The sequence below is a fragment of the Tamandua tetradactyla genome, chromosome 20 (assembly GCF_023851605.1).
Source record: "Tamandua tetradactyla isolate mTamTet1 chromosome 20, mTamTet1.pri, whole genome shotgun sequence".
NCBI classification, from domain to species: Eukaryota; Metazoa; Chordata; class Mammalia; order Pilosa; family Myrmecophagidae; genus Tamandua; species Tamandua tetradactyla.
Window position 1 is genome coordinate 61942159 of NC_135346.1, and position 16622 is coordinate 61958780.

The window sequence follows — 16622 nt, forward strand, 5'->3', positions numbered from 1 at the left end:
TAAGTATAATATACAAATTCAGCAAACTAAGTTTGAGAACATGGGATATCAGGTTGGGGCATATTGTAAAGGGTCTAAGATTGTAACCTTCAGCAGTCATAAAAAAAATATTCAGGAGGTGCAACTGTTAATCTAAATTCTGAGAAACTGAGCTGTTTGTATATAGCATGGTCTGTCCCAGAAACTTTGGATATTTATGTGACACCTGAGACTCAGCGTTAGAGTTTTGAAGCTACGAAAGTCAGCAGTAGCCCGTACAAAAATTGATCAAAAAAATTGAAAAAGTGATCAAACATCGAGCAGACATATGAATGAAGCTGATCTGGATAGGACTAAGATATCAGAAGATTGGGTAAAGGATGCGATCATCCATATTTTAAAAGTCCAACTTCTGCATGAAACTACAGGGAGAAATGTTTATTTGGTGCAAAATTTATATTTTGGCTAGTGCATTTCCTAATTCAACTTGTATGGTTAGTTTAGTTGAACATTGTAAGCAAATGGAATGTTGAATAGGCATGAGATTTTATTGGTTTTCCCAGGTTAGTGTGATGCCCTGATAAACCCCAGAGTGATTTGGACAGTGAACAAAGTATTTGCAAAGTCCCCTTGGGGAATGAGGAGTAATGGGAAAATATTCAACTGCCCCGTTTGGAGAATTTCTGATATTCTTGCAAGTAGAGGGGACAATCAAATCAGTAGGCCAAGCCCTCAGTATTGGGGCTTGCCCCTATTAAACTTATCCTGCAAAGGATAGAATAAGCCTACTTAAAATTAGGCCTAAGAATCACCCCCAGAGAACATCTTTTGTTGCTCAGATGTGGCCTCTCTCTCTCTCTAAGCTGACACAGCAAGTGAACTCACTGCCCTCCCCCTCTACATGGGACATGACTCCCAGCAATGGAAATCTCCCAGGCAGCGTGGGACAGAAATCCAGGGATGAGGTGGGACTCGGCATCAAAGGATTGAAAAAACCTTCTCAACTAAAAGGAGAAACAGAGAATTGAGAAAAATAAAGGATCAGTGGCTAAGATATTTCAAACAGAGTTGAGAGGTTATCCTGGAGGTTATTCTTAGCATTATATAGATATCCCTTTTTTACTTTATGGTGTACGGGAGTGACTAGAGGGAAGTACCTGAAACTGTAGAGCTGTGTTCCAGGAGCCATGTTTCTTGAAGATGACTGTATAATGATAAAGCTTTCACAATGTGACTGTGTGATTGTGAAAACCTTGTGTCTGATGCTCCTTTTAGCTAGGGTTTGGACAGATGAGCATAAAATATGGATAAAAAATAAACAAATAATGGGGGAACAAAAGTGAAACTAAATTGAGTAGATTGAAATACTAGTGGTAAATGAGAGGTAGAGATTAGGGGAATGTTATATATGAGTTATTTTTTTTTATTTCTTTTGCTGGAGTGATGCAAATGTTCAAACAAATGATCATGGTGATGAATACACAACTATGTGATGATATTGTGAGCCATTTATTTTATACTATGTATACAATATTTGTATGTCAAGAATATTTGTAGGTTTGTTAATGTTTTACAATGAAAATATTATTTAAAAAGCTTCCCGGCCAGAAGGCAGGCACCAAACCGAGGTGCTCAGCATCCTGGAACCAGCGAGCCAGCGAGCAGGATACCCGGCAACCCCTAAGGGCTCTGACTCAGGTCCCGGCCAATTCTGAGTGCGTTTGGCCCCAGCTGCTGGGTCATCTGCACCAACTTCTCTCACATTGGAAAGGGAATTCTCCCTTTTGCTGAGATTATACTCTGATTGGTGGTTCTAATCTGCTCTGGCGCCTCCTACAGCTACCAAGGGTGCTCCCTGCTGTCTGTGGTTGAGCCAATGCTCGCAGCTATCTCCTTTATCATCTAAATGTGCGACCTGCACACCAAGAAACAGTTCATCAGCTGGCGCTGGAGTGATTTCTTCTGAGCTCTCATAGCCACCATCCTCTCCCTGATCACCTCCATCGTGTCCTTGTCCACAAAGGAAGCCACTCCAAAATCATCGCTGGGGCACTGGGCCTAATCGCTACAGCCCTCTTTGGCTATGATACCTTTAACACCTTTCCCTTGCTACAGCAAAGACAAGCAGCAGCCCCTACTGACCCGGCAGATGGCTCTGTCTAGGTGAGCTACCCTCTTTTCTTTCAGCAACCTGCAAATAATTCCTCCAGCCCCAACACTCCCAGCCAACTCCCAGCCCCTTAAGGGGGATAGAAGTGCTTTTATCGGGAGAATTTGTCTTCTGGTCTGCCAATCAACCCTCCTGGGCGTGGCCATATTTTCCGTGTGCTTAGGTCGCCCTTCCTTCTGCAGTATCCAGAAAGGAGGAAACAGTTCTGCCTGAACCATGCCCCACCTAAGCCACAAAGGGAGTGGGGATAGTTCTATGGAGGAACAAATAATAAACAGAGGGCTAGAAAATAAAAAAATTAAAAAAATGATCAAGGGCTTGGCTTATTGACTTGGGGATCCTTAATGTTTGAGACAGTATCAGGGTTTTCCTCAGTGGTAAAGCTTTATAGTTCCATATTTTTTCTCCTGTTCATCATGGGATTTTATCAATATTTAAAAATTATCTGCCCAACATACTTTGGGATGTATCCAGGTGTTCTAGTTTGCAAAAACTGCTAGAACATTATATTTCAGAAACAAAACAGCTTTTAAAAAGGGGGAATTTATTAAGTTACAAGTTTACAGTTCTAAGGTCATGCAAATTTCCAAATAAAAGCACCACAAGAGGTTACCTTCACTCAAGAAAGGCTTATGAAGCCTTGGCTTATGAAGACATGGTGATGTCTGCTAGCTTTCTCTTCCGGCTTCTTGCTGTTTCATGAAGCTACCCCAGGGGCATTTTCCTTCTTTATCTCCAAAAGTGTCTGGCTGCGTAGGCTGTGCAGATTTTTTCAAAATGGTTCCCTCTTAAAGGACTCCAGCAAGGAAACTCCACCTTGAATGGGTGGGTCACATCTCCATGGAAACAATAAAAAAGATAAGACCCAGCAACATTGAATGAGGATTAAAGGACATGGCTTTTCTGGGGTACATAACAGATTTAAACTGGCCGACCAGCTATTACATTAAGCCATGCAGAATTATAAGCCCTCACTCCCATTCTGGGCTCCATGTGTTTGGGTTGTTTAAATGATGTATCCAGACAGGTTGAGTTAGATTATGTGCTACAGAAAATTTAGCTTTTGCACAAAATAAACCTCTCTTCTTTTGGTCTCACACAGTAGGTGAAGTTCTAAAATACAATGTCAAACTTGCCCCTGTATTCTGATTTATTTTAGTCCCAACCTGACTGGATTCATTCTTATCTCTATGCGAAGCCTGATTAGAACCCATTCTTAATAATTACATTTGGGCGATAGGAAGAGTGCGTGGTGAAATTTTCCTTGAGTCACACTGTGGTATGGGACATTGGAGTTGTATACTGTCTCTGTTTTCAATTTGTGAAATGAGGGTAATAATCCATAGTTGCAGAGTTATTAGGATTAAAATGAAAACACATAGCTCTGTACATGGCACATTGTAGTTTTCAGTTATGGTCCTATTGCTGTCGTGTGAGTCTAGCATCTTGCTGTGCTGGTTCGTTCTTAGAAGTTGTTAGAGGGGCCACAGTCTCTCCTTCTGGAGGCTGACTTGTGATACTCTGTGGAGTTAACACTTTAAAAGATGTTCCTTGCTCTTTAACCGAATGGGGATGGTGATCTCAAGGACAATTTTTCCCAGACATAAGGAGGTCAGATTTGAGGATAATAGACTAGGTTGGGCATGCCCTTTTGTGCAGGTCAGATGTTGCACAATTGCACTGATGGAGAATATGAAAGAATGCCATGTAGGATGCAATGATTCTGGACCTGGGCCATGAAATGGCATCTGTAGCCAAAATGTTTTCCCCAAGGAGAGGACAGCCCCTTCCATTTGACTGTGAGCTCACATTTATCTCAGAATATATTCAAATCAGACATCTTTCCTCGCACACCTCTCTGCTTTTTTCATTGTGCCGAGGTCCCATGATTAAATGCTATTTTTTGCTTGAGCTCCCAAAGATTGCACTGCCCCCCCACCCTTCCATCCCCCCCCAAATCAGCAACTTCTCACCTCTGCTCAATCCTGAAACTATTCATTTGTACTCCATTTTCCTATTTACAGTGTCATTTTTTTTGTACTTCTCTTTAATCTTCGGTGTCTTTACATTTTGTTTTCTGAACTGGAATGCACTTTTTTTTAAAGATAAAATCTCATACTATTTTTCATTTGTACATGAGAAACCTACTACAGCATCTTGTTCATTCTTGCTCATTAACTGTGTATGGCAGCTATGCTTGCACCACTGCAACTAATGGTGGGAAATTTTCTGTGAATGAAACTTGAACCACAGAGACAAAAATCTTCTAAGTCATAGCTGGATGAAACCAATCCACTTTATTCCTGGAAGTTTTTGAGAGTCATATAAAGTTCATGGAGACTTAAATATACAGAGAGGAATACAAAGTTTATTATAAGTAATAAATGTTTCAATTGCACACGGTGTGTACTTGGGAGTCGTAGGAATGGGAAGCAATAGGAAGCGATGGAAAGATAGATGGGAGAAAAGTAGAAACAGGGAGATAAGAAGGTGGAAGAGTCAGAAAATTAGGAATTAATTAATTCAACAAGTCATTATTGAACACCAAGTCTGTTCAGATTCTTGAAAATATATGACCTCTTAGAATGAAATAATTTATCATAGAGGTGGGATTTTAGGCACTCTGACAATATGGGTATTGAGGGATTTTGGACAGAGGAGACTGGGGACTCTCAAATTTCTCCACAAAACCTACATAGTTTCATTATTAACTCATTAAGTGAAAAGTGCTCTAAGCATACAGCACATATATTGAATAATTACACGTCAGATCTTCATCTTCTGCAGAACCTCCAGATCCTTTGTAGGAGTCTTCTCAGAGCTCCTTTCACGTCCTTATTCCTCAGGGTATAGATGAAGGGATTGAGAGTGGGGGTGATTATGGAATAGAAGAGGGAGATAAACTTGCCGTGCTCTTGGGAGTAGCTGGATGGGGGCTGCAGGTACATGTACATGGCAGGTAGATAGAAAAGGGAGACCACGACCAGATGGGAAGAGCAGGTCCCAAAGGCCTTGTGCCGTCCTTTGGAGGACTGGATCCTGAGCACCGCACGGGCAATGAAGCAGTAGGAGAGGAGGATAAAAGCTAAGGGGAGCGGCACAAAGAAGGCCACCAGCACGGCCAGTGTGATATCATTCACTGTGGTGTCAGCACATGACAGCTTGATCATGGCTGGCACCTCACAGAAGAAGTTGTTTAGCAATTGCCGCCCACAGAAAGGCAACTGCACGGTCAAGATGACTTGAACGAGAGAGTTGCCAAAGCCACTGAGCCAGGCCATGGCCACAAGCTGCTGGCAGAGAGAGCGGTGCATGATAACAGCATACCTGAGGGGCTCACAGATGGCCACATAGCGGTCCAGGGCCATGGCAGCCAGGACAATGCACTCGGTGCAACCCAACCAGTGGAAAGTTGCATACTGCACTGTGCAGCCCCCGTAGCTGATGGTCTTCTTGGAGCTGCCCATGTTGACCAGTATCTGTGGGACTGTAGTTGTGGTGTAGCAGAGGTCCAGGAAGGACAGGTGGCTGAGGAAGATGTACATGGGGCTATGGAGCTGGGAATCCAGCCGGGACACCAAGATGATGGAGATGTTCCCCAACATGGCTAGAACGTAGGACACCAGGAGGACCACAAAGAGAGGGAGTTCCAGCCATGGCCTGTCAGAGACACCCAGAAGGATGAAATCCGCAAGTGAATCTCCTGAGAAACTCTGGTTGTCACTTTCATGCTGATGCATTTTCTGGTACCTGTGGTAAAGCAAAAAAAGTCAAAATGAATAAGACCTGAGAGGAGGAATCAATCATCTTCTTTCCTCTTGTGTGCATGTATTCTTACATAGGTTACATCTGTATGATCTTCTTTTTATCTGTAGAGTAACTGGATGTGGAAGAGTCAGAACCAGGAGTCAGTAAAGCTGCATACATTTCCTTGTTTTACCTCCTGCTCCTATGACCTTGATTATGCCGTTTTGTTTTTTGGAAGTGGTGGTGAGAGGTTCCAGAGAGCAAGTGTTATGCTTTTTAAACAGCTGGGAACTTTATTGGTGTGAATGTAACCTACTCACTTTCTAAGGTTTATATCTGGCCCCATCACCATGAGAAGGTGCTCCCTGGCTCTCTGGACCATACCTATCTCTCTCTTCACAACATCTCACACACAGGCATCATTTACTCCCTTTGACAAACAACAATCGCACAATCCAAGATTCTCTTGAGTTCCTTGGGTGGTGGGATCAATTCCTATGTTACCATCCTCTTGCCCCTGTTTTGGCATTCAAACAATGAGACCCAAGAATATAGAAATTTGACCAACAATGGAAAATCTTGAACAGTATAAGATATATATTCCCTGGAATCATCTACTAAAAGATCACACTGCCTCTAGAGCTAATATTTTTCTGCCATTTTGAATGGCATTTGAATTCCCTGTACAATTTCTTTGCCAAGCAACTGTCCCATCTCAGGATGGAAAACATAGCAGATTTGATTTCTGAATGCTATCATTGGTAAAAAGCTAACAGGTTTGCCATGTGAAGATTTACAGGGACTTTTCTCTGAGCACCATAGACTCCAGCCTCCTACTCTATCTCTGACACTGTCCACCCTGCACAGAATTTAAAGATTATGATTCAGACCTCAAGCTCATGATGGGAATGCTATGGCTCACGATAGGATTGACAAGAAAGTAAATTTGTGGACAGGTCATTTATAAAAGATTCCTTTTTAGAATTTTATTCATTGCTTTATGCATAAATCATAAAATGCATGCGGATCTCTTTAGCTCAGATGACGCAACAACCCCCTTATCTGCTCCTGTATCCTAATGAGCTCTGAAAGGAACTGAAGCCCAGAGTTTAAATTGATAAATAAGTGCAAATCTCCTTTCATCCTTGTATTGTTTTTAAATTACATACTAATTGCTGTAAAGTCCTGATCTTCTTGTGGAACAACCAATTATTGCATTTACTCCCACTATTCTATCAAAAATCCCCCTCCCCATATAAAACTCATAAAATACAATTATATTTCTAATGAGAATTCAGGACACTGGTTTTCATTCACTGAACTCTGGCAAGGGAAAGTCAGGTTCCTTCACTTTTTACGTTGAAAGGAATTATGTCATTCCCGTCTCTGCTCTGTTAAATTTCTGATCCCAGAGTTTCTTTCTTGAAGTGGGGAAGAGAGGGAGAAATTACAGGGGTAGTGAAGGAAAAAATAAAAGGATGGTGGAAGCAAGGGAGAGGGATAGTAATATGCCACAGTAATAATAAATGAAAAATTTTAGGCATTCCATTTCATGGCAGGAACTATGATAATAACTTCATACTTGTATTTTACTTAGTTCTTTTACAACCCAGTGAGTTAGATGCTTTCACTCCATTTCACCATTGAGCAAGGAGTGGATTTGAGAAGCTGATTGGTCTGCTTTAGTTTATCTACAGAGCAGTTAATGGTACAGCCAGGATTGAAAGCTCTTGCTCTAATACATATTCTCTCTCTCACTGTGCTTAGAAAAAGCATATGATGAACTGGAAAGCAGCAAGAGCTTCTCATAGCAATGAGAACTTAATTGAGATTACAGAGAATTCTGGGGGAGAGGGATGAAGGAGAGCTATGTCAATGGAGGGAAAGAGGCAAGAAGAGGGTTCCTAAGGGATTTGAGGAGGAGAGACTTTTTAAAATTACTAGTTCAATGTATAACTCACATGCACATGTGGCTTCTCCATTGCAAAGCCAGGTGTCATCCCAGCCCAATCATTCTTGTCCTCTATCTGACGCCCTGCCGTCCAGCTCTCCCCACTCACAGTTCTGCCTGGGTCCCACCCTGCCCTCCGTTGATGTCCATTGTGACCTTTTTCCATTTGCTCACCACCTGAATGGCAGTGCCCTCAGGTGCTCACTTTGCCTCATTAATGAGTATAATAATCTCCATGTCTGCCACAATTACCTTTAAGCAGAACTCTCGCAGACCTGTGTCTCCAGCTGAGATGTCCTTACTGTGGTTGAACTTCATTTTTGACATTGTTAGCAGTGATATCTTAAATCTAACCTATTAGCCATCCCCCACACTGTCAGGTCAGCTCCTCCCAGTTTGACCATTACCCTGACTTAACATATTCAGGTTATTTCAAATATTATTCTTATATCCATTTATCATAGTTCATCGTGACCTTACCATATTGGCTCAGTCTTCACAATGCCATAGACATGTGCTGGCTTTATCTTGCCATGGAGTCCCAGGGTAGAGACTGGACTGCGATTACCTCGGTGTTCCTATAGGCAGTCTCTTCCCTATTCAAACCATCATTCGCATTTCTGATGAAGCCTTCTTCCTAAGAGTCAGATCTTAAGAGCAATATTTATAAAGCTTCCAATTACCTAGAAGGTAGGAACACATCTCCTCACTATATCCTCACATGAAATCCCTGCAGTTTCTTCTGAAAATTTTCAGATCCATCTACCTTAGCTGTCATCACAGGGTGTTTTAAAGTCTGTCTGAAAACCGTTTCTGTTTGGAGGCAACAGTGTGAACTCTTTGGTATACTTTTTGATATAAACCCACAAATAATACATAACCTTATATCTACCATATTATATCTATCTGTCTATGTATCTTCTATTTATCTACCTACCTACCTATGTATCTATCTATGCATATATCCATCTATCTATCCTCCATCTCCATCTGTATCTTTCTTTACCTATGGATCTATAATTATATCATTTTATCTATCTGTATGTATCCATTCTGTTTCTTTCTCTATCTCCATAACTATATCTCTGTAACTATATCATTTTATCTATATCTATGTACCTCCATCTAATTTCTCTTTACCAACTATATTATTCTATTTATATCTATTTATCTTTATATCAATGTTTATATGTATCTCTATCTGTAACTATCATCTATCTATCTATCTATCTATCTGCCTAGCTATTCAATTTCTGTCTAATCTATTTGCCTATCACCTAATCTTGTAGTAATCCATGGCACTTGCTGTTGAAATCCCTATCAGTGGTTGATATAGCATATTGTGAATTGCCCTACCACAACAATAGGGAAAATAAAATTCACAGCAACATGTGGAATTTATGAAAGAAAATTTATGAGACAGGTGAACAAGAGCTTAACTATGGGGTTTTATTGCCTGTCAGTTCATAGGATCTCTTTCCTTAGTCTAAAATTCATGCTAAAATTCTTGCAACCTGGGCAGCTAGATCAAAGCTCTGTTTAACTGCCAATGTCATAACCAGGATTATCCTGTGAGAGACAGAGTCTTGAAGATGAAGTCTACAAATGGCAAGGTTTTACTTAGCTGAGATTAACAGGTCTTCATTCATCACACACACAAATAGTTTTCTCATCATTTATATATTCCTAGTCCTGTTCAGATGGAATACTTATTATTAGAAGCTCTGATTACAGTGAAATCAAGAAGTGAGCTGGCACAAAGAGAAAGTGTCTAAAAATGTAATATTGATTTTTTTCCTCTTCAACTTTATTCTGTCATCCCATCACTGTCTTAAAGTCCATTCACAGGTCAGACCCTTCCATACCAGGGTATTCTGCCTTTTTCATCCTTCTGCCTAGAATGTCAGGCTTTTTTTTATAGCGTCTTCCTTCACTTCGCATCATACCTCCAATTTCACCAGAACCCAACTTCTGCTTCTCTCGTGAAACCACCCTCACTAATCACTTATTGATCATTGTCTATAAATGCCCAAGATACAAAAAAATTTCCTAACAAGGATTGAGAGGAAAAGGGAAGTAAATCAACATATAATGAGCACCCACCACCTTTCAGCTTCATGCCAGGTATTACTTACATATATTGCCTGACATCCTACTTGAGACAACGCTGGGAAAACTAAGTTCATGAAGGTTAAGAGCATATACCTTGATTAAGGTCACAGCTAGGTATGAATTCATGGGGCTAGCTGTTTGAACCTCTAAGACTTCTGTACATGGACGAAATTAACTCCCATAAATATCCAGATGTCATAACCCAGTACAACACTGAGTCCAAATTTCTAAGTCGCCTTTTACATGTATGAATCCTTGTAAATAACCCTGTAAAGCTGAAAAGTATTTAAGAACTTACTTAATGGAAAACTTAATATATGCTATATTGTTTACTAATAACCCCCAATATGTTAATTTTTATTTTTGGGTGGATTGTAATTTTTATATCTTCCTTATGCAATGTGTCATCCATAGCGATCATAGAGCATGAATGATGCAATTCATTCACTAGATGATTACCGATTGTATTAAGAAATCTAAAGGTCTCAAGTTCAAAATAATTCCCTATTCTGTACTGTAGTGTCATTAGCCGCATAAGTTATTTTTTCTAGTGGTGTTGGAGAGGAAAAAAGTGATGAGAGGGAGCTGGGACTCAGCAATGACCAGATAGTAGATGAAATCAAACCTGTGAGACTAAAAGAGCACAAGGTTTGCAAATGTCATGCAGAGAGAGTGCACCAACCACCAGAACGTGACGTGAGTCATGGAGGCTGAGAAATATTGCTCAGTCCTTGGGGTGGATAAGCATGCTTGCACATGCTTGCTTTCCACCCGTGCTCCATTGCCTTTTTATTTTTCTCCCCCAAATATTCCAATTCGCAATTGAAATTCAGCTCAAAGTTTGCTTTCTCTGCGGACTGAGACTTTTTGACTTTACTTGCATTAGTCTTCTCTTGCCACAAGCATGCTAAACTCAAAGTTGCTCTTGTGATTTTGATGCAGTAGCATCACAAATGTTGGGGTACAGAGGAAAAGAGTCTCAGGACCACTCTTCCAGACAAAGTTTAGATAGAATCTCTGCCCAGAGGCCAGGGTGACCAGCTCTGTCCTAATTGTCTTTTCTAGATTGAATTATACAATTTCAACTTGATGCTTAATAAATGGCCACTATTTGTTGACCCACCTGACCACTATCCCATGTCCCCTTGGTCTCCAACATATGCTAGTGTTGATGCAGTTAAAGTCTTACCCACCACTACTGAACATTGCAGGTTTTAGTTTGTCCAAAGCTGAAGACTAACCACTTACTTCTATGGTTCCTTGAGTTTTTCAGGAAGGCTTGGTTAAGGAATGGAGGTTTTATGAGCAGCCAGTCATCTTAGTTGAGGAATGTAGTTCAGGGATGGAGTCATTGGGATGCTCTCATATTCCAGGAAGACATAGCCCATTTGCTCTGATGAAGCTATTGTGAGCTTCTCCTTACCTGAAAATTGCCTTCTAAGCAAGTGTAGCGGGATTATTCCCAGTCTAGAATAAAAGTCTGCTTTCACTGCAGTGTGGTCTCTGGGGAGGCTCAGTTCTTATCCAAACTTCTCTTTGGCACTGGCAAACTCTGCCACTGCGCTCTATTGTTGGCTCCCAGAGTAACCTCTGAAACTTAGATGTGGTGAAGCATACTTATATGCTTACACTGTGGAGCATGCTATAAGCCTATATGGTGGAACATGCTTATATTCTTATGTGGTGGAGATTTCATCTGGGGATAAAGTTTTTAGGTGACAAACCATCCCCCATATCATTTTCCATGTTTAAATTTGACCTGAACCCCTCCACTCTATTCTATAGGGATTCTTCTCTGCTTCCCCACCAAGAGTAACATGTTTTGTTTTAGAACAAAAAGTTATTCCTGATGTTTTGATTAATTAGTGTCTAAGGGCTTAGCTGATAATTGAAGTAGTGCATGAGCCTAGAATACTTGCAATTAAAGATAAATCCTAAAAGATCAGAGGACCAGAGAAAATGGATCAATAAAGATGAATCAAAACTGTGTCTTTTTCACTCATTGTGGTGAGGGGAGAAGCTCTGAAATCAGAGCAGAGGATTAGCATGCATAGCATGCAGTTCAGTTAGAGAATGGGCCCCAAGTAGGCTTCATCATCGAGCTCACTATTTGTCTCCCTTTGAAGAAGTCACTAAACCTGTCTGTGCCTCAGTATTGTTACTTGCAGAATAGAGGAAACACAAGTACTCTCCTCCAAAATAGGTTACATGAGCACAGAACTCAGGACAAGCAACTGGCACAGAGCAATGAACTTCGAGCTTTTTTTCACTTCTGTACTTGGTCTCAACAGTCTGTTCTACTTGCCACATGAAAGGAATAAAAATACTTTTGTTAAAGAATTAGCATGAAATAGAGAAATTTCAATTCTTGGACTATAATTGACATGAAGAAAAACTAGTACTCAAACCACCATGAGGTAGCAGCACTTCGGGGCAGATGTTTTCCCTCTCGGTTTTGAATTCATCATGTTTGGCTTCTGGCTCTAAACATCGGGGAAAAACATGTGGTCATTTCATGACAATAGGTTAGGCTTCCATTTTTGCTTTCTGGGATTCTAGGAAGAACCTTGCCTGAAGTTAGAGGAAGGAAAGAGGATGAAAATCTGTGAAGACTGACCCAAAGATAAATGGGAGCTCAACACTTTGGGGATGAAATGGAGAAACTCCCTGCTCCCGAGAATTGTCCACTGTTCTGTCTACCACTAAGAGATGCATCTGTCCTGGACATCCAGCTGGAATAATTTCCAGATATCTAGAGATATAAATATCACTACAAATGGAAAAAAAATCCAATGGAATAAGCAGTTCTGTGCTGAGAAGATGCTTACATAGTTGTAAAGGGAAATACCCATGGAGACCCAGGGAGACTGACAATGGGACCAACTTGCATTGTGCTAATTGTGACCTTGTCAAATATCTCTTCTCTTGTTCTTGTTATCAGCATTTACTTTTACTCCAGACAGCAATGTGCCCTGTGAATGTTTACATTTCCAGCCTCCCTCACAAGCAGGGGAAGCTAATGTGATGCAATGAGATGCTAGGTCTCCTGGGAAAGTTTGGATAAATATTTGCTAATACTTCTGCATTGGTTTGAGTCTGTCGTGTACCCCAGAAAACCATGTCCTTTAATCCTCATTCAATATTGTGAGTGGTAACTTTTGATTAGATTATTTCCATGGAGGTGTGTCTCCACCCATTCAAGGTGGTGCTGCTTACTGGAGCCTTATAGAGGGAACCATTTGGGAAAAAGCTTTAGAACCATGACAGCCACCAGAACTGACAGAGCCAATGCAAGGGACAGAGCCCTGGGGAAGCGTTGAAGAGAAAGCTAGCAGATCTTGCCATGTGCCGTTCCAGCTGAGAGAGAAACCCTAAATGTCATTGGCCTTCTTGAACCAAGATATCTTTCCCCATGATGCCTAATTTGGACATTTTTATAAACTTACTTTAATTTGGACATTTTCACAGCCTTAGAACTGTAAACTTGCAACTTAATAAATTCCCCCTTTTAAAAGCCATTCCGTTTCTAGTAGATCACATTCCAGCAGCTTACAAATTAGAACAGATTTTGGTACTGAAGAAGTGGGGTGTTGCTGTGGTTTGTAAATGCCAAACACGTTGGAACGGCTTTTTAAATGGATGAGGGGGAGATTCTGGTGGAGTTGTGAAAAGCTTGATGGAGAAGGCCTAGATGGTTTTGAAGAGACTCCTGGTTATTATGTGGACCCTAAAGATACTTCTGTTAAGGCCTTAGACAGATATGATGAATGTGTTACTGGAAACTGGAAGAAAGGTTATCCTTGTTTTAAAGTGGTGAAAAATCTGGCAAAATGGACCGGCTTTGGATGAAAGGCAGATTTTAAAACCATGACTTGATATTTAGCAGAAGAGGTTTCCAAACTAAAAGTGGAAAATGCATTCTGGCTGCTCCTTGAAGGTTATACTAAAATGTGAGAGGAAAGTGATAAGTTGAGAACTGAATTCTTGGGTATAAAGAAACCAGAAATTGATGGTCTGGAAAACTCTGGGCTCCTAAAAAGAAAGACCCCAGAGATTAGTGCCCCATGTGAGGATTTAACCAAAAGTGGAATCAGTCAGCCATTACGGAAAAAGCCAGGATTGGAGATGGAGTTATCCAGGAAGGATTTGGGGAAACTCCTTTTGTCTAATGGGTATGATCCTGAACCTTGCCTACTACATAGAAAGCCAACAAAAGTGTTGTGGGATCTGTATAAATGGAACTGCTGCCAGTCTGAATTAAGAGAGGCAGAAAAGAACCCATTGGAGAAAACATAACTTCAGAGGAAGCTAAGGTCTGAAGTTAAGAAACCACAGGCCAGGAGAGGAGACCCACTGTGATATGGTGCATTGGAGTTGTACAGTGTCTCTGTTTCCCAATTTGTGAAATGAGGGTAATAATCCATAGTTGCAGAGTTGTTAGGATTGAAATGAAAGCACTTAGCTCAGTATATGGCATGCTGTCAGTTTTCAGTTAGAGTCCTGTTGTTGTTTGTGTCAGCTTAGCATCCTGTTGTGCTGGTCCATTCTTGAAGGTCATCAGAGGGGCCACAGTCTCCTTCTGGAGGCCGACTTGTGATACTCTGTGGAGTTAACACTTCGAGTGACGTTTCTTACTCTTTAACCAAAGAAGGATTATGATCTCAAGGGGGAATTTTTCCCAGATGTTGAGGAGAAAGTCAGGTTTGAGGATACAAAACTTTAAGTTGGGCATACCCATCTATGCAGCTCAGATGCTGCACAATTGCACTGATGGAGAATGTGAAAGAATGCCATGTAGGATGTAATGATTCTGGACTTGAGCCATGAAATGGCATCTGTAGCCAAAATATTTCCCTCAAGGAGAGGACAGACCCTGCCATTTGACTTGCCTCAGAATATACTCCAATTAAACATCTTTCATGGCAGCCCTCTCTTGTCTTTTCATCATGCTTGGGTTCCATGATCAAGGATATATATTTTTTAATTAATTTTTTAATTAAAAAAATGCCAAAACACCAAACAAATGCAAACATTCATAATTTTTGATCATTCCATTCTACATATATAATCTTTAATTGACAATATTATCACATAGTTGCATATTCATCATTATGATCATTTCCTGGAACATTTGCATCTATTCAGAAAAAGAAATAAAAAGAAAACAGAAAAAAATTCATACATACCATGCACCCACCTCTCCCCCTCACCGATCACCAGCATTTCACTCCAAATTTATCTTGACTTTTATTCTCCCTATTATTCATCTTTATTCCATATGTTTTACTCGTCTGTGATAAGGTAGATAAAAGGAGCATCAGACATAAGGTTTTCACAATCACACAGTCACATTGTGACAGCTGTATCATTATACAATCATCATCAAGAAGCATGGCTCCTGGAACACAGCTCTACATTTTCAGGCAGTTCCCTTCAGCCTCTCCATTACATCTTGACTAACAAGGTGATATCTGTTTAATGCATAAGAATAACCTCCAGGATAACCTCTCAACTCTGTTTGGAATCTCTCAGCCATTGATCTTACTTTGTCTCATTTCACTCTTTTGGTCAAGAAGGTTTTCTCAATCCCCTGATGCTGAGTCTCAGCTCATTCTAGGATTTCTGTCTCACATTGCCAGGAAGTTCCACACCCCTGGGAGTCATGTCCCACGTAGACAGGGGGAGGATGGTGAGTTTCTTGTTGTGTTGGCTGGAGAGAAATGCCACATCTGAGCAACAAAAGAGATTCTCTTGGGGGTGACTCTTAGGCTTAATTTTAAGTAGGCTTGATCTATCCTTTGTGGGGTTAAGTTTCATATGAACAAACCCCAAGACTGGGGACTCAGCTCAAGGCTATTTTTTGATGCCTCACTTCCCTAAATGATTTCATTTCAATCGCCCTCCCCCCCCTGCCCCCCCGCCAGTCACCAACTTCACACCTCTGCTCAAAAACATCCAGCTTTCTCCATTCCCAGATAGTTTAAACTGTGCAACGGAGGCCTCAGAAGTCAAGTTCAAGCATCAACAATTTTCAATGGTAAAAATTCAGCTTGCATTTTGCAGTAAAATTAGGAAAATCTTGATTTGTCATATTTGACCTAAATATCATCCCCAAAGCTATTTTATCCTCCTCTTTCAGTGATCAGGCAACAATATAAAGTAAGATTAGCCATGCTTTTATGCAAAAGGTTTGGAAAATGAGGGAAAACCTGTAAATAAAGTACCACTACTTCTCACCAGAAAATTTTTTGTTAATTCCCAAACCCTGAAACGATTCATTTGTAATCCATTTTGTTATTTGTAGTGTCATTTTTTTGCTCTGTTTCTATTTTTAGAAAGTAGTTCTTCTTCCAATAAGCCTTTGCTGACATCTTGATCCATTCTCTCCCCAAATCCCATACTTCTGGACACAATTAGAAGTCCCAGTCCAGAAGAGCACCAGGCTGGAGACTTCATCTGAGGGGTGTCTGTGCCCACATTACAGAATATACCACTCTTAACTTGTGCTAGAGAGCAAGGCACCAGACATCCTACAACTGTGACTCCTGCACGGAGCTCTAGGGACACGTCTCTCCTGCCTCTCTCTTCTCTCTTCCAGAACATTAGGGAAGATGGCATCTGGGGATGGGTACACTGGGGTGACCTCCTTTCTGATTCAGGTTG

At 40.8% G+C, this 16622-nt stretch overlaps 1 protein-coding gene and 1 long non-coding RNA gene across 2 annotated transcripts in view; one reads left to right on the forward strand and one right to left on the reverse strand.

Annotated features, from left to right (window-relative positions):
• LOC143664230 (uncharacterized) overlaps window positions 1–16622 on the forward strand; it is a 109198-nt gene that overhangs the window by 17683 nt on the left and 74893 nt on the right. The gene's annotated exons all lie outside the window — the stretch shown is intronic.
• On the reverse strand, window positions 4498–7969 carry LOC143664662 (olfactory receptor 2B11-like). Its single transcript, XM_077138120.1, is given in 3 exon segments — window positions 4498–4953; window positions 4955–5899; window positions 7858–7969. Coding segments are annotated over 3 exon segments (1026 nt in total). The 5' UTR covers window positions 7866–7969; the 3' UTR covers window positions 4498–4880.